Source organism: Elephantulus edwardii, unplaced genomic scaffold (genome assembly GCF_000299155.1).
Source record: "Elephantulus edwardii isolate Elephantulus edwardi_28Jun2011 unplaced genomic scaffold, EleEdw1.0 scaffold00108, whole genome shotgun sequence".
Lineage (NCBI taxonomy): Eukaryota > Metazoa > Chordata > Mammalia > Macroscelidea > Macroscelididae > Elephantulus > Elephantulus edwardii.
The window spans coordinates 6843670-6866512 of record NW_006399858.1 but is presented as its reverse complement, the minus strand read 5'-3'; the positions used below and the strand labels follow the sequence as shown (position 1 = coordinate 6866512).

At 39.4% G+C, this 22843-nt stretch overlaps 1 protein-coding gene across 1 annotated transcript in view; it reads right to left on the bottom strand.

The window, feature by feature from the left end:
• The window catches only part of PRUNE2 (prune homolog 2 (Drosophila)), a 435757-nt gene that overhangs the window by 309882 nt on the left and 103032 nt on the right, over positions 1-22843 (bottom strand). Inside the window, exons 5-6 of the mRNA XM_006891999.1 lie at positions 17404-17556; positions 8403-8497 (exon numbers count right to left, since the gene is read on the bottom strand). Of these exons, the coding sequence (XP_006892061.1) occupies positions 8403-8497; positions 17404-17556 (248 nt within the window). The remainder of the gene's footprint in view (positions 1-8402; positions 8498-17403; positions 17557-22843) is intronic.

Here is a 22843-nt window from a genome sequence, read left to right as displayed (position 1 = left end):
GCCCTGACCCACAGGTTTCTAAAATCATCTATAATAGTTGACTTAGTAGTGCAGCTCCTGTGACCTCCTTCCCCAGAGCTTCCCAGTGACTTTGTTGTTGTTGTCTTTATGTGCTATGGAATCAGAACTGACTGACATAGATGACTCTCCAGTAGGTGTTCAGAGGCTGTTAATAACTTAGGAGGTGTCTGCCCACCTTCCTCCCATGGAGCAGCTGGTGGATTTGAACTACCTGCTTTGGGGTTGGCAGTAAATCTCCTTACCACTAAAACCTGAAAACAACAACTCTGTGGCTCCATACACTCTTTTTTTAAAAAAATACATAATTTTTAAATTTTATATTGGTTTTTAGAAGCAGGGGTGGCATCCACTTTCTGAATAACGTGCCTCCGAAAACTCTATGAACTTTGATAAATTTAGATAGTTATAGAGAGGCTTCAGGCCTTTTGCTCATAAGGTCACTATAGTCATGCTCACCTTGAAGGCAATCAGTAACAACAACAACATATTGGTTTACTTACAGTTAATATACACTGTTTTTCACACCAAATCTTTCACTTTTCTTTTAGTCATCCCTCCCTCTACCCATCAAATTGTGTGACCCTATGATTAACCACCTCCCAGTCCCCACCCCATCCCCGCTGCCCACCCTCACTCCTCTGCTCCTCCCCTTCCCTCCAGGATCCTTGTACACACTTTACTAGTTATCTTTCAAGTTATATATTCTTAATCAAAGACAAAACATTATTGTTGCTGATAAAAAAAGTCTTCAAACAGAAGTTTCCTTTTTTCTGATGTCTATTAAGTCTGGTTACCAGGAATGAAAGTCTCTTTTTGTGAACCCATTTTATCCTCTCATTGACCTCAAATTCCCAAACCTCTCTGCTTTCAGGTTCATTCTGACTTATGGTGATCCAACATAGATTTCCAAGGATTTATAAATGTTATAAATACGAACTGAGGATACTGCCCGTCTTTCTCCTGTGTCGCAGTTGATGGATTAGAGCTGAAAACCTTTGGCTTGATGTGCACTATGCCTCCAGAGCTCCTGACCACTGCCCTCGAGAAACTCTCACTGATTACCCCTTAATTTGTTTCAAATTCTAATTCACACTTCATATGGTTCACACATATGACTTGTTAGACTCACACAAGGAAAGCTACCTATTGTATTGTCATTTGTGTTAAAAGTCCCGGAAACCTACTTCTGAGAGATCTGAACCCCATAGGATGTAGTTTCCCCGGAACTGGGTGCCATGAGGTAGAATCAACTCAGCAGCAACTGGCCTGTTGGTTAGCCGGCTTGGGTCCGTTTGGACTTGTCAGGTAACTATGAACTCAGAGCTCTGCGTCTCATCCAGGGTGCGCTGGCGGCACGTATATGCAATGTGTCAGGCAACTAACCAAAAGGGGTCTTTGGAGTTTCTAGAGTACTTAAAATTAGTATAATTTCATTTCAATAAAAAGTCTGTCATTAAAATTCGTAACTGATTGGTGAATTTCTCATTTCGAAACAGATTTGAAAAGCAAAATGCAGAGCAAGGTGAATGACAGCATCAAGCCCTTAATTTCTGTGGGAAGCTAAGAAAAAACCCTAGAAGACCTCTTTCTGCCCTATACAGCAAGACCTCTCCGTTTCCCTTTTCCTACCCATATTATCTGCCCCCTATTACTTTTTCCAAACTTCCTCAATTTTAGGGGCCCAAAGTAATTTAGTAATTTTCATAAGGAATATTTACAACTTGGACAGTATTTACAGGTGATAAAACCCTTTTCTAAAGAAGCAAACATCTGAAGATACAGAGGGAAAATGCTTGGTACTAAGAGTAAAGAAAAGATGAGAATCAATCAAGGTTTGCTGAAAGATATCTAGGCTGACACCTAACTAAAGGACAGTGATTGAGTTACTAGTCAGGTGATGACTTGACAGTGGACTCCCTGAGCACGCTCAGACACTCGATACTCTTATTACCCAGCAAGTTTCAAGCAACATGGCACAATGGTGGAGCTGGAGTTTGATTCTGACTCTACCTCACACAATTATTTCTAGCTTCTAATTTCTTCACCTCTAAGATGGAGATGTGGCAGACACTGGTTCTTCCTTGGAAGGATAATGTTACTATGTATTTTTTACCATGGAATAAGGTAGACAAATGCCATAGGAATATTTTACTTTGACCTTCAAAAACTTCCTAGCTCAGACAATGAGAAAGCAAATTCTTTGGTGACTAAAATAGATATACTAGATTTCAGACTTGTCGTAATCACTGGCTAAAATGGTTCAAGTGTGTACCACTGAGGCCTGAGTAAATGCCCCCTTTCACTGGGAGGATGCTCGCAGTGATTTTGGGAATTCCTTGTGGTCTGTGTTCTGAACACTAATAGAAATGCTGGTATTTTTTTGCTCAGCGGTGTTCCAAAGTGCCCCTTGACATGTAATCTCTGAGCAATGCAGGGTGAGTCAGCGGTCTCTGAGTTATCTTACCAAAGAGCATTCCATGAGCTCTCCCGCCCAGGCTTCAAATAGCAGCATCTCACCATGAGGAAGCAGGGCTCAGAACACAGGCCAGAGACACAGAGAAAACAGGTCCGAGCAATTCCTCCCACTCCAGATTCAAAGAAAGGACACAGAATCCTCCCTAATCATTCAGAAGAACAAGGGTTTAACACTAAAAGGATGGAAGGGTGACAGCTGAACTACGCTTAGCCTGCAGCAGGTTCATGTCGCTGCTGGCTGCTGCGGAGTCAGCCTTTCTTCCCACTCCATCTCGGTCTGGAAGTGCTGCTGAAACCTCCCAGCATCGTAGCACCACACATGCTTCCACTGAGGACCAGGTACTCACTGTACCTGATGTGCATGTGTTGGGAATTGAACCCAGATCTTCTGCAAGGAAGATAGAAATTCTACCACTGAAACAGCAACACTCTTAACAGGTTGGCAGGAGTTTTAGTCTAACTTTTAGTCTTTTAATTCATCATGAAAATTGCTACTTTCATTCATATATATAAAGGAATAAATCACACTGCAAATGATATAATAAAAGATAGCCAAGCTGACAATAGGCAATCGTCCTTTCAGGGTCTCTCGTTGCTGTTGAGTTGGAACTGACTCACAGTTGACCCTTCAGAGGGTTTCTGAGGCTGTAATAACGCAGGAGGATATAGCCCATATTTCTCCCACGGAGCTGCTGGTGGATTTGAACACAGAATCTCCATTTTTGTGTTAGTAGAGTAACTCCTTATGGATTATGCCACCAGAACGCCCTCTTTCCAGAGTAAAGATAATAAAGACTTAACGGTCTTCAGGGAGATGTAAAGGGGATTCAGCAGTATTTAGTGTTAGCAAAGGGACCGTTAATGTGAACTGCCCTGGGCAACCTGAGGTGCTTTGTGATACCTCATCAAAATGGGAAAAGCTGTTCTTCTCCGCCAACAACTTACTGCACTGCTTTCCTAGAGAGTAAGCCAGGTCCAGGCAGCATCATTGCCACCCTGTTCTGCTGGCGCGCCTCTCCAAGCGTGAGCCTTGCCTAGCTTCATGCCTGCTGCAGTATGAGAGACGAAGTTTGTCCTCTTTGCCTCCAATCACTCTGGCTGCATCTTCCCCAGGACATATTTGTTTATTCTTTTGGGACTCCATGGGATATCCAGTATTCTTCTCCACAACCAAATGGATTGACACAGTGACTATAGCGAGTTTCAAGTATATCAGAGATGATGAGGATGGCACAGGCTAAGAAAGGACTCCAATGTGTTGTGTATAGTGTTGCTATGAGTTGTACTTGACTCGACGGCATCTAACAGCAACAAAAGAGCGTCCTCACAATCTCCACTACGCTCAAGTCTATGATTGTAGTTACTGTATTTATCTATCTCATTGATGCAGCACGCAGGAGCAGTAACTTTGTAAATTATTACATAACTTGGGAGGGACTGGAGAGCATTATGCTGAGTGAACTAACTCAGTCCCACAAGGATAAATATTGTATAAAACCGTTACTGTAGAATAAATATAAGGATCCAGGAGGGGTGAGAAAGGCAGCAAGCAGAGGGATGTGGATGTACAGGGGGAAGAGGGGATTAATTATTGGGTTGTAAAATTTTATGGATGTGGGAAATTTAAAGAATTTGTTCAAATTTGTATTGGAAGACAAAGGTTCTCACCACTGGGCCAATTGGGAGCATCAGGATGGATGGTGAAGAGATTGAGATTGTTCACAGCTTTAGTTTGCTTGTCTCTATAGTCAACACTCTTGGCACCAGCAGCCAGGAAATTAAAAGACGTATTGCCATAGGAAAGCCTGCTGTTAGGGACCTCTCCAAAGTACTGAAGAGCAATGGTGTCTCTCTGGAGACTAAGGTGTGTCTGATACAGGCCATAGTCTTTGCAATCACTTGTTATGCATCAGAGAGTTGGACAATGACTAAGGAGGATAGAAGGAGAATTGACGCCTTTGAGCTGTGGTGCTGGAGAAGAGTATTGAGGGTGCCATGGACTGCTAGGAAAATAAACAGATTCATCCTGGAAAGGGTTAAACCAGGCTGCTCCTTGGAGGCAAGGATTCTGAGGCTCCGTCTAACATACTTTGGACATGTTGTAAAGAGGGACCGGTCCTTGGAGAAGGACACCATGCTTGGGAGGGTAGAGGGACAGCGCAGGAGGGGAAGGCCCTCTATGAGGTGGACTGATTCAGTGACTGGGGTAATTGGGATGGGTGTATCAGAGATGGTGTGATTGGCACAGGACAGAGCAGAGTTTAGGGCTATTGTATATATGGTCACTATGAGTCACAGGCGACTTGACTGTATATAACAGCAACAACAACAAGGTAAATGTAAGTTTTGCTAATGGATGACACTGTTGGGAGGATCGTGGCTTCAGGGCTGTGGCTCCTGCCTCCTCCTTCTGCCCTCTCCTTAACCATGACACCCGCTTTGTGATTTCAAACATTGTGATGCTTGCCTGAGACAGTATGCTTATATCCAGCGTGCTTGCCCAGCAAGCTGGATTGCCTTAAGCAGCAATGCAGTTCAGAGTAATGGAGAGCTTTCTCTCATATCTGAACAGCCATTCTGAACAGCTGCTGTGAAAAGTGAAAAGAAACATAACAAAACCTCATTGGTAACATTAGTCATCCTCTTTCCTATATTCTGCCTACCCTTGACACACCAGAGAACTTCCAGAGGGTTCCTCCCTGTGACAGACAGCTAACTCTACTGTCCCAATCTACTCACAGCCTCCTTATGCAGCAGAAGCAGTATTGTTTTAAAACAGGTGGCCCATTCTTTATTTGTCCTTAACCATCAACTACAGCTATCTGAAAAGAATCTTAGGTACTTAGCTAGATGGCTTTACTTTCTTAGCATACTTGTCTACATTTAAAAGAAAATCAGAGAGCATTATGCTAAGTGAACTAACTCAGTTTCATAAGGACAAATACTGTAAAAGACCATTATTGTAGAATGAGTTCAAGGATCCAAGGTGGGGAGAGCTTAATCATGTTGTTGTTATGTGTCATCAAGTCGCTTGCGACTCATAGCGACCCTATATACAACAGCCCTAAACTCTTCTCTGTCCTGTGCCAATCACACCATCTCCGATACACCCATCCCAATTACCCCAGTCACTGAATCAATCCACCTCATAGAGGGCCTTCCTCTCTGCGCTGTCCCTCCACCCTCCCAAGCATGATGTCCCTCTCCAAGGACCAGTCTCTCCTCACAACATGTCCAAAGTATGTTAGACGGAGCCTCAGAATTCTTGCTTCCAAGGAGCCACCCAGTTTAACCCTTTCCAGGACGAATCTGTTTGTTTTCCTAGCAGTCCATGGTATTCTCAATACTCTTAGGGCAACACAATTTGATGGGTAGAGGGAGGGATGGGTAAATGAAAGGGAAAGATCTGGTGTGAAAAGCAATGTATACGAATTTTATAAATTTTGTATGTAAACCACTATAATTTTTTTTAAAGTCAGATTTCTAAAAGACAAACTGCAAACATGAGTGTGTGGTGACCAGGTATTTGTCTTTACTAAAAATTCCACTATGTGCCTAGCACCATGTCAGCAATTTGAAGGAGAATGTTGTTAGATGCTATTGAACTGACCTCAACTTACAGTGACTCTATGAAAACAGAAGAGAAGCAGAGACTTGAAAAGCATCATTACCGTCAATTAACCTAAAATATTATCTAAATATGACTGAATATATGAAACAAAGTCAAAATTAATAGAACATGCAATATAGACTAGTTCTGAATTTGTCATTTAGACTAAATTTTGTATAAAGGATGGTGATAAAAGATGATAAATGTATACAAGGCATAGTGCAGTAGCTAAGCTTTGATCATGCTTTAGAGGACTAATTTGAAGGCAGGGGAATAAGAGCACTGATTTTGAGAATTTATTCTAGATTATGCTGTTCCCAAACACACAAATTGAGATTCTAGGGTTACTGGCATTATTTTTTAAAGTGAAGTCAAGAGAGATGGGAAGAGAGTGTTGGAAAACTATCACATATGAACAGAGACGAAGAAACACCACTGCAGAGCAAGACAACCTATGGAGACAATTCAACTCTGCCTTTAACGTGAAAATTCTTTACATTGTCAGAGTAAATAGTAGGCATTTTCTTTTTTCAGAAGGGTATGAGATGTTACTAAAGCCTTCTTTCTCCATTTCTCACATCTCTTAGGCAAAAGTAGACAGCTCTCATTTAGCTACAGGAGTTTATAGCGTGTGCCCCTTTCTTACATACAAGTGTCCTTCTCCCCTTTCCCTAGAAGATCATTCAGAGCTCCCAGAGATGTACTTAACCATCTAATTAATTACTGGACCTCTGTGTAAATTGCTGTCAAGATTAAGATGATCATTTTACCACATACTCAGCCTGCTAAGCATTTACAGTTTAACGAATCTGACAAAGCCATTTGTACACCCCTATAACATATAAATGAAGGTGCACTAAAGCTACGACAAGTCTACACTAATAGCCTTAAAATAATTTGCTAACTACAGACAGTTCCCTAAGCAATTACAAGATGTTCCATGTTAATTTAAAAGGGGATTCTAAGCAAGGCATTTCAAACCTAATAAGACACCATTAACTGAGGGGAGACAGGGGGGGAATGAGAAAGAGAAAACCCTAAGGCTTGAACTAGTAGAAATGATTCTCAGAGCTACTGACCCTTGCAAGAGCCATGGTTCTGTTGGATTGCTAGACACAAAGCAGATTTCTAATCGAAGGTGATTATCTAGTTACTACATCTCAGATTGCATGTATTTCTTGTACTGATTCACATCAAGACCAAGTATATGGAGCACTTATCAATGTGAAAGCCACAGAAACAACTGAACCCATCTACAACTGCCTCCCGTGAGCAAGAACGTAGTCCGTATACTGTGAGACACTGCATGATCATACTACGTGATTCTCTAGTGACGGCAGCCTGCTGACTGGTATTATAGGGCATCATGAGGTCAGTCAACTGGGAATACATTTTCCCAAGAGGTCACAGAAGAATGTATGGCTTGTTCGAAGCCTTTCTGATGTGTGGATGTCCACACTCACGTGAGTAATTCCACAGATACACACATCGATACAGATACCACTGATACGTGATGAAGAAGAGCAACATACAGAAAAAACACTGAAAGAGAAATTCCTAAAATCACAAACTAAAACTTCATAAACCTGATTGAGAGGTAGGTACATCAACCACAGTGGAGAACTTGGTTCAGGCAAAGTAATCAAGAGAAAACAAATGCACAGATTTGGCACAGTGCAAACAGGCCTCTGTGAGATAGATTTCCCTTAGTTAGGTCAATTAAGATTAACAAACAAGCCATCAAAAAGTCCCACAGTAGACCAAAGATAATTTGGCAAGGCAACACATGAAAACAAGAGTCGCATTCACTGAGTCATTTATTGAACAAATTGGAATGAGATTCCTTATTAACACCTGAGTTGTCACCATTAATTATCAATCAAGATGTATACAAAGAGCATACAAAGGCCACAGGAAACTGGCTATCTTACAGGTTTCATGGAGAACGAAAGGTCGTGCACAGGAAAAGAGGAGCGAACCTTCTCACATATTAATTCCTTTTAAACATACTACACACACAAGAATAGACCTGTGTTTATGGGGTAGTTGTTTTGCTTCATTCTCTCTTTCAACTAAGATAAGTGAAACAGCTCTCAAATTGGGAACACAGGTTTGAAATTTTCACTTAGTGCAGTGTTTTCATCTTAAATAAGAAATTACAGTCAAATATGTAACAAAGCAGCATTCACAGCATAAGACTAACAGCAATTTATGTGCTGATATCAGGAATTGTCTTCCAGTTTCTCATGTTGTCCTTCCATAAAATTTATCATTACTTAACAAACATCCACCTTACCTCCAGGGTCATATTCACAGAACTAACAGCCACTTTGATTTCTCCGTCTGTCAGTTCCTTTAGATCCTTAAGCATTGTCTGCTCAATACTTAAACCTGTAAACACAGACAAGGGAGAAAAAGTATGTTTTACGTGAGGAACATTTTTTTGTTACATCATGTGATTGTTGAAAAAATTCTCTTTTGTATACATTTATGTAATTTTAAAAATACATGAGGTGAAAACTACATTATTGACATTTTATAAATTAGAATCCCAGAAGAAATTAGAACCAACTTCCTGTGACTCAAAAGAAGACTGTGTATTTCCTCGTGGAATGCCAGCTGACTGTCAGTAGATGGGCTAGTTTCTAGGTTCTTGATTCTGTTTCATTGAACCATATGTCTGTCATTGTACCAGCACCATGTTGTTTTATTACTGCTGTATTTTGAGATCAGAGTGCTATAACTCCTACTTCATTTTTGTTTTTCAGAAGTGCTTTACTTATTCAAAATCTCTTTCCTTTCCAAATAAACTTGCCAATTGCCTTTTTTCTATCTTTTTGAAAAATGAATGTGGTATCTATATTGAGATTGTACTAAACATGTAGATTGCATTTGGGATTATTTTCATTTTCACTATATTGAGTCTTCCTATGAAGAAATGTTCCCATAATCAGGGAACTTTTTTTTTTCATTTAGTTAGATATTTTATTGTTTCTCACAGCAGTGTTTGTAGTATTTCCTATAAAATCTTTTGTATCTCTAGTTAGGCTTCTTTTCTTTCTTAGTTTCATCCTTTGTGTTTTCTTGGTTACTGTAGAGAAATCCCACTGATTTTATACAGTGCTCTTTCAGCCTGTTACTCTACTAACTTGGTCTACTAGGTCTAATAGTGTTTTGGTTGTGTCTGTGAGGTTTTTTGTGTATATGAGGATCATATTGTCTGCATATAGAGACAATTTTACCACCTCTTGCCATCTGGATGCCTCTTATTTCCTTCTCTTGTTATATTGCCCCAGCAAGCACTTCTAATACAACATTGAATAGGAATGCTAAAAGTAAACATCCTTGTCTGGTCCCTGTTCACAAAAGGAATGCCTTTAGTCTTTCTCCACTGAGATGTTGCCCCTTGATTTTGCATATATATTTTACACTATGTCAAGAAAATTCCCTTCTATTCCTATTTTGTTGAGTGTTTTAATCAGGAAAGGGTGTTGGATTTTATCTTTCTGTGTCAGTTGATAGGATCACGTGGTTCTTGTTCTTTGCTTTGTTAATATGATGAATCACAGTAATTGTTTTTCTTATGTTGAACCATCTGTGCATATCTGTTATGAATACCAATGGAATAGAATTGAGACCCCAGAAATTAAACCATCTACCTACAGTCAATTGGCATTCAACAAGGAACTAAAACCTATCCAATGAGCAAATGACAATCTCTTCAACAAATAATGCTGGCGAAACTGGGCTTCCGCTGTAGAAAGCTGAAACAGGATCCACATCTCACATTATAAACAAAAGTCAACTCAAGATGGCTCAGAGACCTAAGGATAAAGCCTCATATCATAAAGATCATAAGAGACAAAATGGAACCAAACTTTGAAGCCTTAGCCTACGTTATGAAAAGGCTGTTAATACAGCCAGAAATGTAAAACCAGGAAAGGATAAAATTGGGAAAATAGGGCCTTTTAAAAATTAAGTCTCTTTTAAAAATTAAACATCCAAAACTTTCCTCAGTAGGATGAAAAGAAAATCTGTTGACTGGGAAAAGCATTTGGAGATGACATCTCAGACAAAAGCCTCATAACGAAATTTTACAAAATACTACAGGGTCTCCACAAGGAAAAGATTGATAACTCAATCACAAAATGGGCAAAAAACATGGGAAGATTTTTCACAAAAGAAGACATACAGATGGTCAACAAAAACACAAAGAAATGCTGAAAATCACTAATAAGCAGAGAGATGCAAATCAAATCCACAATGAGATACCCGCTCATCCCAGTAGCAGTGGCAAAGTTTAACAGGACAGCAAGCAATAATTGTTGGAGAGGCTGTAGAGAGACTGGAAGTTTCACACACTGCTGGTGAAATAGTAAAATGCTACAACCACTCCAAAAGGTAGTTTGGTGTTTCCTCAAAAAGCTGAACATAGAAATACCATATGACCCAGCTATTCTACTGCAAGGAAAATAGAACTGAGACACAAATGGAGATTTGTACATCTATGTTAATAGTAGCATTAGTTACAATAGCAAAAAAATGGAAACCGTCTAAATTCCCATCAACAAATGAATGGATTGATAAATCTATCAGAATAGGATACTATGCAGCACTCAAAAACAATGATTTTGTAAAATACTACCTAACATAGGAGGGTGTAGAGAGCATTATGTTGAGCGAACGATCTCAGTTTCTTAAGGAAAAATACTAAGACCACTACTGTAAAAATAGGAGTATAACTACTAAGATGTGCAAAAAAGGGGGAAGAACTAGGGGGACAGACAGTGAGGATAGGAGGAAATCATGGCAGGGGATAATCTGGTGGGTAGAGCATTAGGGTGAAGGAATTAAGAAAGATCTAATGTGGATCTGAAAAGATGGAGTAACCATGGACATAGATCAAAGATGATTAATTTTATAAAACACAAGTATAGGAATGATCGTTTGAAATATAATGTGAATGAAAGACTATGTGAAATACAATTTACATGAATGAAACACAATGTGAACAAATCTTGTGTGCAAATCAATTGTTGTTGTTATGTGCCATTGAGACACCTGTGACTCATAGTAACCCTATGTACAACAGCCTAAACCCTGCTCTATCCTGTGCCAATCTCACCGTCTCTGACACACATACCCCAATTACCCCAGTCACTGAATCAATCTTCTTCATAGAGGGTCTTCCTCTCCTGTGCTGTCTCTTGACCCTCCCAAGCATGACACCCCTCTCCAAGGATTGGTATCCCCTTGCAACATGTCCAAATGATGTCAAACTAACCTTCCGAATCCTTGCCTCCAAGGAACAGCCTGTTTATCCCTCTCTAGGATGAACCTGTTTGCTTTCTTTGCAGTCCATGGCATATTCAATACTCTTCTTCAACATCACAGTTCAAAGACATCAATTCTCCTCTATCATCCCTAGTCATTGTCCAGCTCACTGACATATAGTGATTACAAAGACCAAGGCCTGTATCAGGCGCACCTTAGTCTGAAGAGTGACATAATTGCTATTCAGTATTAACAGCAGACTTTCCCATCACAATACATCTTTTAATTTCCTGGCTGCTGATATCAAGAGTGGTGATTGTGGAGCCAAGCAAACTAAAGCTGTCAACAATCTCAAGCACCAATATAAAATTTACACACACAAAAAAGAAGATGGTGGCTGTTTAATGGCAGGGTACATAAAGAGATGTGGAAGGATGGAAGAACAAAGAGAGGTGAAGCATCAGAGGTCAGTAAGGGGCAGTAGAAGCAATCAGGTCAGGGCTGTGGGAGAAGAGTTGCCATTGACTTAGCTCCACAGTCAGAAGAAAGTAGGGAAGAAATATTACCACCGCTCTTCTTCCTTCCGCATCTCCTCACGTCTCCATCACATAACTTTTTTTCTATCTCGTCCCACTGCTCAAACCCAACCAGAGGCCAAAGTAAAGGGATCTCAGCAGATCAGCTTGAGAAGAGTAACCATGTCAATAGTAAAGTAATACAAAGAAAAGCCAAAATACTTTTTTCAGTAGTATCTAAGTGAGCCTCTATGCTTTTAGTGACCTTTATTTAAAATAGTCTTTATTAATGCAACTGATAAAATGGTCTTAATTATGTAAGATACCTTTGTAATGATTTCTGACAAAGAAGTGGTTGATTTTCTTAAATATTGGAATAAACAATCTGAATGGATAAATTAGTCACACCATCTACTTGATGAGTGAGCTTTAGTAAAATCTATTAGTGAAAAACACAAGAGGAATGGACACGGCATTTAATTTTCATCCTATGTTAACTGCCTCTGATTAGGTGTAATTCTCCCCTTTGAGGAGAATCACCACAAGGTCCAGGAATGCGCACATGTCTTTCCTAAAGAGATACATGCTAAGATGTCAGAGTTGACATCATGTCCTATCAACGCAGAACAGCCTGTCAATCAGAGCAGCATGGGGAAGCAGACAGCACTAAAACATTTTTTTCAGCACGAAGATTGAAAGACCATGACCTGTCATTCAGCAGCACAAACTGATTTGCAGAATATATTGTGATATCAGAAGCTTCTTCGAGCTTTGAAAATCAATTACAAAGTGCTTACTGTTCTGCAGTGACCTATGCAGGTGTCTCTGCAACAGAAGTGAAGGAAGGCTTAGTGGTCCACCCACATTCTCTCGGATTTTTTCAGAGAACCCCAGCCAGCCATCACCAACTCTAACATCTCCTTTCCTGAAGGCTTCCCCTGGCCCCCAAAGCCCAAAGCCCTTCACAGAAGGAGAGCTGAGAGTGCTAGGGAACTATGATGACACTCCCGGGAAGAAGTCCTTGTGAGTACCTGGGTAGGAAAAATGGTTCCTTGCTCATCTACTAACCAAAAGGTTTGAATCCACCCAAAGACAGATTTAAAGAACAGTCTGGTGATCTAATTTCAAAAGGCCATGAACAGAGTACAAACAATCCTACTCTGATACACATGGGGTCTCCACGAGTTGTAACTGACATCTGTTTTGATAGCAGTGTTCAATATTGAGTGGGTTCTGGTAAATGTTTAACAACCATTTGTCCTAAATTCATGCAAAACAAATCCTGCTGTGTAGTAGTTGTCAATTTCTGTGGGCAAATACTCCCACTGTAGCTGATCTCAAGCTACAGATGGGCAATCAAGGGACTCACCAATTTCCTGAACAGTAACACTCAGGTCCCACAAGCCACAACCCTCCTCAGATGGGATAAGTCAGAAGTGAAATTCTCCACCTTCTAGGATCATTTCCCAAATAAACTACATTCACTAAAGTCTATGCCTAAGCCTCTGGCTAGGGGGAATTCCAAACTAAGGGAGAAAACCATAGAATTCAGTGTTTGGAAAAATAGCTCACTTGTCCAGGTTTAAATGCCAGCCTGGTCACTTACCACTTGGGTTTATGTGACCTAAGGAAAGCAAAGAAATTTTTCTGTGCCTCAGTGTTTTCACTGAGGAAATTAGAAACAGTAATAGTATCTGACTCTCAGGTTGTCAGAATTCAAAGGAGCTCTAGTGGCCTGGTTGTAAGGAGTTGTACAACCAACTCAAAAGCATGTTTTTCAAATCCACCAGTCCTTGCAAGTGAAAAAGATGAGAAATCTTTGCTCATGTGATTTAGAGCCTGTGAATCCCTCTGGAGAATCAGCTACTCATAGGTTCGAACTCAGTGGAACATAACAACAGCAACAACAATAATCCATACAATAGAGAGTAGAAGAAAGTGGTTCAATGATTCCTGTAAGAGTCAGAATTTGACAGAGCTATCTTTTTTACTCTTGCTGAAAGTGAGGGGGACTTGAAGCATTTGTTGCTGAAAATCAAGGAATGCTACTTTCAGTACTGATTGCACCTCAATGTCAAGAAAATAAAGATTCCTACCACCAGACCAATAGGCAGTGTCATAATAGATAGAGAGGAGACTGAAATGGTCAACAGTTTTATTTTTCTTGGATCTACAATTAACACCCTTGGTACCAGTAGTCAGGAAATAAGGAGATGCACTGTACTGGAATAATAACAAAGTTAAGGGCCTCTCCAAATTATTGAAGAGTAATAATGTCAGTTTGGGGACTAAGGTGCATCTGACTCAGGCCATAGTGTTTTCTTGCTGTGTAACTGAGAGTTGGACAATGAATACGGATGACAGGAAAAGAATTGCCTTTGAGCTGTGGTGTCAAAGAGCACTGAGCATCCCCTAGATGGCTAAGAGAATAAAGAGCTATGTCTTGGAGATGGTGGGTGCAGCCAGAGTGCTCTTTGGAGGCAAGAATTATGAGGTTTTGCCTCATATACTTTAGACATGTTGCTAGGAAGGGCTATTGTTTAGAGAAGGACATGAAGTTGGGAAGGGTGGAGGTCAGTAAAGGAGAGGAAGACCCTTAAGTAGGTGGACTGACACGGTGACTGCTGCAATGGGCTCTTGTGTTTCAAGAAGTGTGTGGATGGTGCACAATAGAACAGAATTCAGATATTTTGTTCATGTGGTCATTGAGTCGTACTCTATTCAATGGCATCTAACAACAACATCTTTTTTACTGTGGATCACAAATTCTCCACTTTTGTAGGGTAGGGAACAACCTTACCACTTCCCTATTGCTTGCTTAAGTAAAAAATATTAGTGCTTTCTTTTTCTGACATATTTTTACCTTAAATTCATCACTCGTTGTCATCAAGTCAGAATCAACTGAAAGCTGATCCACCAATAGGGTTTCTGAGGTTGTAAATCACATGGGAGGACATTGCCTATCACTTCCCAAAGATCAGGTGGCAGATTCAAACAGCCAGATAGAAGCTTACCTTTGAATTAGCAGCACAACTCAATATGCTATGCCACTGTTGTTGTTGAGTATCGTTGCGTCAGAATTGACTCATAGCTGGCCCTCTGGAGGGTTTTTAGAAGCAGTAATCACATGGGAGGAGATTGCTCATCCTTCTCCCATGGAGCAGCTTGTGGGTGGATTGAAGTGTGTGCCCTTGGGACTGTAATATAGCTTCTTACCACTAGGCAACCAGAGCTCCCTAGAGATTTCTTACACAACTTCTGGCCTTCACAGTTTTTATTGTCTATATTAAGCATCTAACTACATTATGCAGATGATACAGCCTTGCTTGCTAAACTGAGGGGACTTGAAGCATTTGCTGCAGAAGATCAAGGCCTGCAGCCAGCCTTTAATATGCATTGAAGCTCAATATCAAGAAAACAAAGTTTCTCACCACTGGACGATTTGGAGAAGAGATTGAGATTGTTGATCATTTTAGTTTGCTAGGTTCCATAATCAACACTCTTGGGACCATAAGTCAAGAGATTAAAAGATGAATTACATTAGGAAAATCTGTTGTCAGAAACCTTTCCAGAGTACTGAAGAGTAACAATGTCAGTCTAGAGTCTAAGGTGTGTCTGATCCAGACCATGGTCTTTCACAATTACTTGTTATGCATCAGGAATCTGGACAATGATCAAAGATGACAGGAAAATTGATGCCTTTGAGTTACAGTGCTGGAAAAGAGTATTGAACATACCATGGACTGCCAAGAGAGCTAACAGATGTGTCTTGGAGAGGGTGAAACCAAGCTGCTCCTTGAAGGCAAGGATTTTGAGGGTCCATCTCCTATACTTTACACATGTTGCAAGGAGTGACCAGTCCTTGTAGAAAAGCATCATGCTTGGAAGGGTAGAGAAACAGAGCAGGAGAAGAATATCCTGGATAAGATGGATTGACACAGTAACTGAGATAATGGGAGTGGATGTATCAGAGACAATGATATTGGCTCTAGAGAAAGCAGGGTTCAGAGCTATTGTGCATAAGGTTGTTATGAGTCGTAGCTGAGTCAATGGCACATAACAACAACAAGAAGGATCTAAGGGTTATTTATTGCGAAAACAATTGCTCCAGGAAATGTTTATAGACTTTACATCCCCTCTTTATTTATAAACTTCTTGATAAAGTTTTGACTTCCAGAATAATTGTATCGGTGTAGTTATGTCTTCCCTATTATTAACCTGTAAATTGATTTATGATATTCCATTGTATTTCATATTGCTCCTGCAACATTTTCAAGATAGATCTCTTCAGAACAGAAATTTCATGTAAGAGTGCATTTAGCGAGCACACTTTAAAAGAAAAGAAAAGAAGAATGAAAACGACAGTCACTGAATCCGGACTCTGACTCCTTGAGCAAGGCAGTTTTGAGGTCTCAGGGAAATTTTGGTGTTTTTTGGGCCCCACGTGGGGGTCAGCAGAGCGGACATGCCAGATGAACTGGAGGTCTGGCGGAAGGACTTTGTCAGCATTTGGGTGTGCTGGGTTGCTAAAACCCTGAAAGGTTGTGTCCTGCTCCCGGATTAAAACAAGCTTGGAAGGAAGAGTGGCATCCACTTCCATAATAGCTTGCCTCCGGAAACCCTATGAACCTGGCGAAAGGATGAAAGGCACCCAAGTATTGAGGACTCTCCTTCATAGGGTCACTATGAGTCACCTGCCGGTAGACGGCACTTAACAACAACAACAACAACAGCCATTGCTGACTTTGCCATGTAGATAAGCAGGATTATGCAAATAGGTGTGTAGCCTATCCAAAATGAGGTTGGGTAGTTTTACCAATCCACATGGAGATTGACTAGTATCACCAATGAACTGAGTGGATCCAGCAGGAGAATTAAAAGAAACCTCACTGCTACCAAAGAAGAAAAAGCAAGAGAATACAACTTGTCCTTGTCCTACAGGACCAGAGTAACAACCATAGCAGCCACAAAAGAGAACCAGAGATCTGACATGAGGTGGAGTGGACCTTGGAATCCCACCCCCCCATGGTCTGAACCAGAGCTAAGAGTCTTTGCCCAAATTTATTGGACAACTAAGGGGTGGAAGAGCCAATACTGGCAGGACTGGGAACTCTGCAACATTGGCCTAAAGCCATGGGACTCAAAGCTGAGGTGTCTGTGAGCACATTTCAGAAGCTGTCCTGACTGTATTCTGTTATTAACTTGGATGATAACATTTTTCACTTCCCCAGGATGGTTCTGTGTGGTCTGTGAGCTATCACATTGGGTTTGGAACCCAGAAAAGTAGTAAGATTGATGTTGAGATGAGTAGAGTTATGGGAGCATGAGAGACATGCCTGACTTCATGGAAATTGATTTGGTGTTGTTCATGCTATTGATAGGAATGGTTCCCCTTTGAAAGCTGGTAAAGGTCAGATATGACCATCATCATGTGGCTCTAATTCCTTTTTACAGCATCTCCCAAAGCACACCAATTGGGGAAGAATGAGGATGGGGAGAATCACTCACCTTGAGCACTAAACTGAGTCTCTTGCAAGACCCTGATGATGTCTTCTCTTGGGGGCAAATTGGGAAATTTCTCCTCGAGGGTGGAGAGGATCTCCTCCTGTTTCTCTGAGATATTCTCTGCCTCCATGGTCATACACTGGAAAAGGATGCTACCTGAAATATATAAAAAAGAATCACTTTCAACATTCCAGTCAAAACCAGGTCATAAGCCAGGAAAATCAGAGTTTTCTGATCTACTGGCTTGTGTTTTCTTCTTCCTGTTTCCTGCCTGAACCAAAATATCCTAGAGTATAACATTCAAGAAGATACTAATTTAAGGTTAAAAGTTCTACCATTACAATATAATGCTAATAATTATAATGTTTCCGAAGATAGAAACTGAAACCATCCTAATAAACACCACAATAAATATGCTATTATGAATTGAAAACACTGAATAACTTTGAAACTGTGTTACTGAATGTTTTTATGATTCTTGCAGTCCTCTTTTTTTCTCTTTTGTGCATTTGTCTGTAGAAGATTCTTTTTTCTATTCATGGGAACAGAGGGAGATGATTCTTAGAAAACACCTCTGGCACCATCTACCCAGCCTCAGAGCCCTAGTGCACATCTAGGCAAAGATGTTATTAATCAAGAAACGAAATGATTGCTTTTCCCCACTCACATAAACACACACATTCTGAAATATTTTGGTTTTAAATTATTTCAAAATGGAAGTGAAATGTAAGCTATTTTAAAATAAAGTCAATGTTATTGTCTCTAAGGAACCATTGTGAATATGTTATTCTCATTAATATTATTGGGGGGGGGGTTCTTGATGCCTAGGTAGAAAGAAGCACTGCTAACTCAAAGGCTGTGTGTCTCCAGTGAATCTTCTTCCATTACAGTTTACAGACTCAGAAACCAATGGAACACGAGTATGAATTGGAAACCACTCAAAGGCAGTGAGTTAGTCTTCATTTTATTGCTTTTAAATATAAGCATCCTTCTTTTAATTATGAAAAGATTCTATCACCCCATCTCCAGTAACTAAGAGATCTGTCAAGATGTTGAACTAAAGCCTATTCCTGACTTTTCCCAGAAACCATGGTCAGTATTGAGGAAATTTTCAACCATCTAGTTATGAGATTTATGAACTGGTTCTAAAACATCATGTTAGGTTATACAACAACTTGCAAATATGAATGATATCTCATAAGCCCCTGGAATATCAGCAGATATCCTTCTCTTGAAAGGAAAGAACAAACAACCTGCTATATTCTTTTCTCCCTACATCCAATATTCAGACTAACATGAAGTCACAAGGCAAAGAAGAAGTTAGGTTTCAGCTCTTCATTGAGTAAATTATGTATGATTGAACGCTCCAAAAATCTTTTGTTGCTGTTTTTGAGCTGATTCTGACTCATAGCTAGTTTTTAGGTCAGAGTAAAACTGCCTTATATGGTTTCCAAGGCAATAATCTTTATGGGAGTAGGCAGCCAGATCTCTCTCTCTCCTGTGGAGCAACTAGGAGGTTGTACTTTCAGTTAGCAGCCAAGCTCTCAACTTGTTGTTAGTTGCTATTGGACAATAGATTTGAAGCCTGCCCTATCCTGCACCAGCCTCATGATCATCCTCTGTCATGCTCAAGCCCATTGTTTATTGACTGTGTCAGTCCAACTTGTTGTGGGTTTTTCTCTCTTACTCCAATCCTTCAATTTTCCCAGCATGAGGTCTTTTTGAAGGACTCGTCCTGCTGACAATATGCCAAAGTATGTGAGGCAGAGTTTCACCATCCTTGTCTCTAAGGAGCAACCTGGTTGTAATTCCTCCAAGACAGACTTAGTGTTTGGTAATCCATGTGATATTCAGTATTCTTTGCCAACACCACAATTCAAAGACATCAATTCTTTGACCTTTGCTTATTCATTGTCCAGCTTTCAGATGCATAGGAAGCAACTGAAAATATGATGGCTTGGACTGTGTGTACTTTATTCTTTAAGCTGATATCCTTGTTATTCATCCTTGGAGAAATACTTGACAGCAGATTTTTCCCAGTGCAACATGTCTTTTGATTTTTTTTAAACTTATGTTACTATGATTACTGATTGTGGATGCAAGTAAAATAGAATTGCGGATAGCTTTAATTCTGCCCCCCGCCTCCTTTATCATAATGTTGCCTATTGGTCAGTGGTAAGAATTTTTGTTTACTTGATGTTGACATGTAATCTACATTGACAGCTGTAGTCTTTGACCTTCTGCAGCAAGTGTTTCAACTTCTCTTCACTTTTGGCAGGCAAAGTTGTATCATCTGCATAGTGTAGGCTGTTGAGGAGTCTTACTCAACATGACTTACCATTAATCAGTTCATCATCATCATCATCTCCCTAGCTTTTAGTGTGGCCTTGATAATAAGTCTAATCATGGAGGAGGGAAAAATGAAATAGAAATGAAGGAAGTAAAAAAGTAAAAGTGAGAAATGGAATAGTAGGTGAGGGGATACTATGATACATAATCTAGACACTTGACTTGAGATCAAGAATCCAAAGATTGATTCATCATTAAACATGCTAGTAGACCCTGGCCAAGTCATCTGGTCTTTCTGTTCCAATTTTCCACTGTTAAATCAGAAATAATATAGTCTTTTCACCTTCCAAGGTTATTATGAAGAACAAATAAATTCAATGTCTTCACAAAAAATTTAAAGTCAATATATTTATTCAGTCACCTTGTAGTCATTGTGTAATAAAAGATTCCATCATCCCGTTGCTAATAGTTATGATATCTGTCAAGGTAATTGATAAGTAAATATTAAATATCTGTATGTACCAGGGACTGTGTGCTAGATGGTAATGATACAAGATTTAAAAAGAAGTAATCATGTTCCTTGAAGCTCACAATAACTCTGGAAGTTACAGTAAGCACTTAAATTTCAATAGAAAAGGGTAGGAATTATCAATAGAGAAATTTCCTGAGTCTTAAGGTCATATTCAGCAGACAGAGAAAGTTTACTGGAGAGAGTTAACCTACACCAGACCCCTGATTAGGTAGTTCCTAGGGATTTGCACTGCTAACCCAAAGACCAAGCCTCTCTGGCAGTTATGAATAGCCCATTCTCCATGGGAGAAAGATGGGAAATTTCCTTTCATACTATTTGTAGCCTTGGAAACACACTAGATGGTCTGTTATGGGTTGGTTATGAGTAGATGGCAATAAGTTGCATCAAGTATGACTAGAAATTTGGATACAAATGTATGACACTTCTAGTATACTAGCTATCTGGACAAATATGAGACAAGAAGAAATTATGACCTAGATAGGTCATGTGCACTGATTTGGAAGAGAAATTGCTTGGTTGAAGAAATAGAAAATAAGCAAGGTTGCACAGTGTGTTTTTTAGGAAAGAAATGCATGAAAATTAGACTAGGGAGGTAAGCAGGGACTAGAATATGGAAGACCTTACAAACTGTCTTAAAGTTTGGCCTTTTTCATTTTAAAATAAACTAAATCATTATAAAAAACCTTTAATTAAGGAGCTAACAAGCTAAAATTTATATCTTGTAGAATTCACTTAAGTTATCATGTGATGAATGTATTGTAAAAAGTAAATTGCAAAGATGAGTGAAGAGACTGTTTTAGACGATAAAACGTCTGCATGCAGAAAGCATAAATAATCATTTAAGGATGGAATTTCAAATGCATCTTGTGATTTGACAATTTGACATAAAATTCAAGACCCACAGACACACACACAAGAATATGCAAAAAGCATCAGATGGTCACCCTGGCAAGAGGATTTGAAAAGAGAAGTCCTAGAGAGAAAGGAAGTACAGAAGTAAGTCCAGCTTCTGGTATTGCTTTTCCCCTCAAGATGTCTGCCAGTTCATAAATTGTTTACAAAGGTTAGAGAACCAGCAGATCTATCAATAAGTTCAAAGGACTTGGGAGACACAATTTGGACTTCAATACCCTCCATGGAAAAGATAGCTCAGGTTTTCAGAGAGGAACCTGGAGGGCTTCACTGTAGGTAAAAGTTTGAAAAACTACGATCTGTGAACTGTATTTGGCCCACTGCTTGTTTTTATAAATAAAATTTTATTAGAATACAATGATTACAACATTAATATTTGTATTGTCATTAGTTGGGTTTGTATTATAATGACAGAGTTCAATAGTTGTGACAGAAACCATATGGCTTGCAAAGCCTAACATATTTATCATCTGATGCTCCCTGGTGATCTAGTGAGTAGGACTTGGCATTCTCTATTTATCAAGGGACTCCTGGTGGCATAATCTAAGCTCTATGTAATAAGAGAGAGTTCTGTTGGCATAGTTGGTAGGGAGTTGTTCTACTAACTTACAGACCACACTTCTGGTGGTTCAAATGCACTATCAACTCCATGGAAGAGAGACGGGAAATCTTCTCCCATGTACAGTCTCAGAATTCATTCGAATGGAAGGTTTCATCCGTTCTGACTAAATGGCAATGAGTGTGTTTGCATTTTTTAATATAATAAGAAACTCTATCACTTATTATATGTAATAAGAGTTACTTCTGGAAAGGAAAGTAAGTGCGGAGAAAACATTTGAAAATACAATTTTTCAAAGTTAATAAAATGCATCCGAATAAAGACATTTCATGAGAGTTAAGTTGCAAAAAAGAAAATATTAAAAGCAGTTAGGGGGAGAAAGACATATTACTGTTAAAATATCTATAATAAAATTAAGAGCAAAAATTATAGAAGCCAAAAGACAAAATTACATCTTCAAACACTGCCAATCTAGAATTCTACACTGAGAGGGAAAAAAATTGAGAAATTAAAACAAAACAAATTAAAAAAAAAAAAAACCTCTGAGAAAACTTTGTAAACAGAGCACATACACTAAAAGGAATAAGTTGTTGTTGTTGTTGTTGTTGTTAGGCATCATCAAGTTGGAACTGACTCATAGCTGACCCTCCTGTGCATTTGGAGAAGCTGTAAATCACACAGGAGGAGGCTGCCCACCTTTCTCTCACAAAGCAGCTGATGGATTTGAACCATGTGCCTTTGTATTGGCAATGCAGCTCCTTACTACTGAGCTATCAGGACTTCCTTAAAGAAATAGATAAGGCAGGGGGAATTAATTTTACATGGACACAACAAAATTCAGGAAGGAAAGAAGAGCATTGAAGAATGTAAATGAACTGGTAAGTAAAACTGAAAATTAACAGTACAAAATGATTGAGTTACTATTTCAGGAAATATAGAAAAATGTGTAATTTAAATATAAAACTAATGCAGGATGCAGAAGGCAATAAGAAGTAGAATCAAAGTATTCTAAGCTTTACATCCTGTGAGGGAAAACAGGAAAAAAAAATAATTTATATAAGACTTTAATTGCATATATTAATTTCAATTCTAAGTACTAATTTTTTTAGTATTCATAAGCTAATATAAAAATTAACAGCAAAGATTACTTA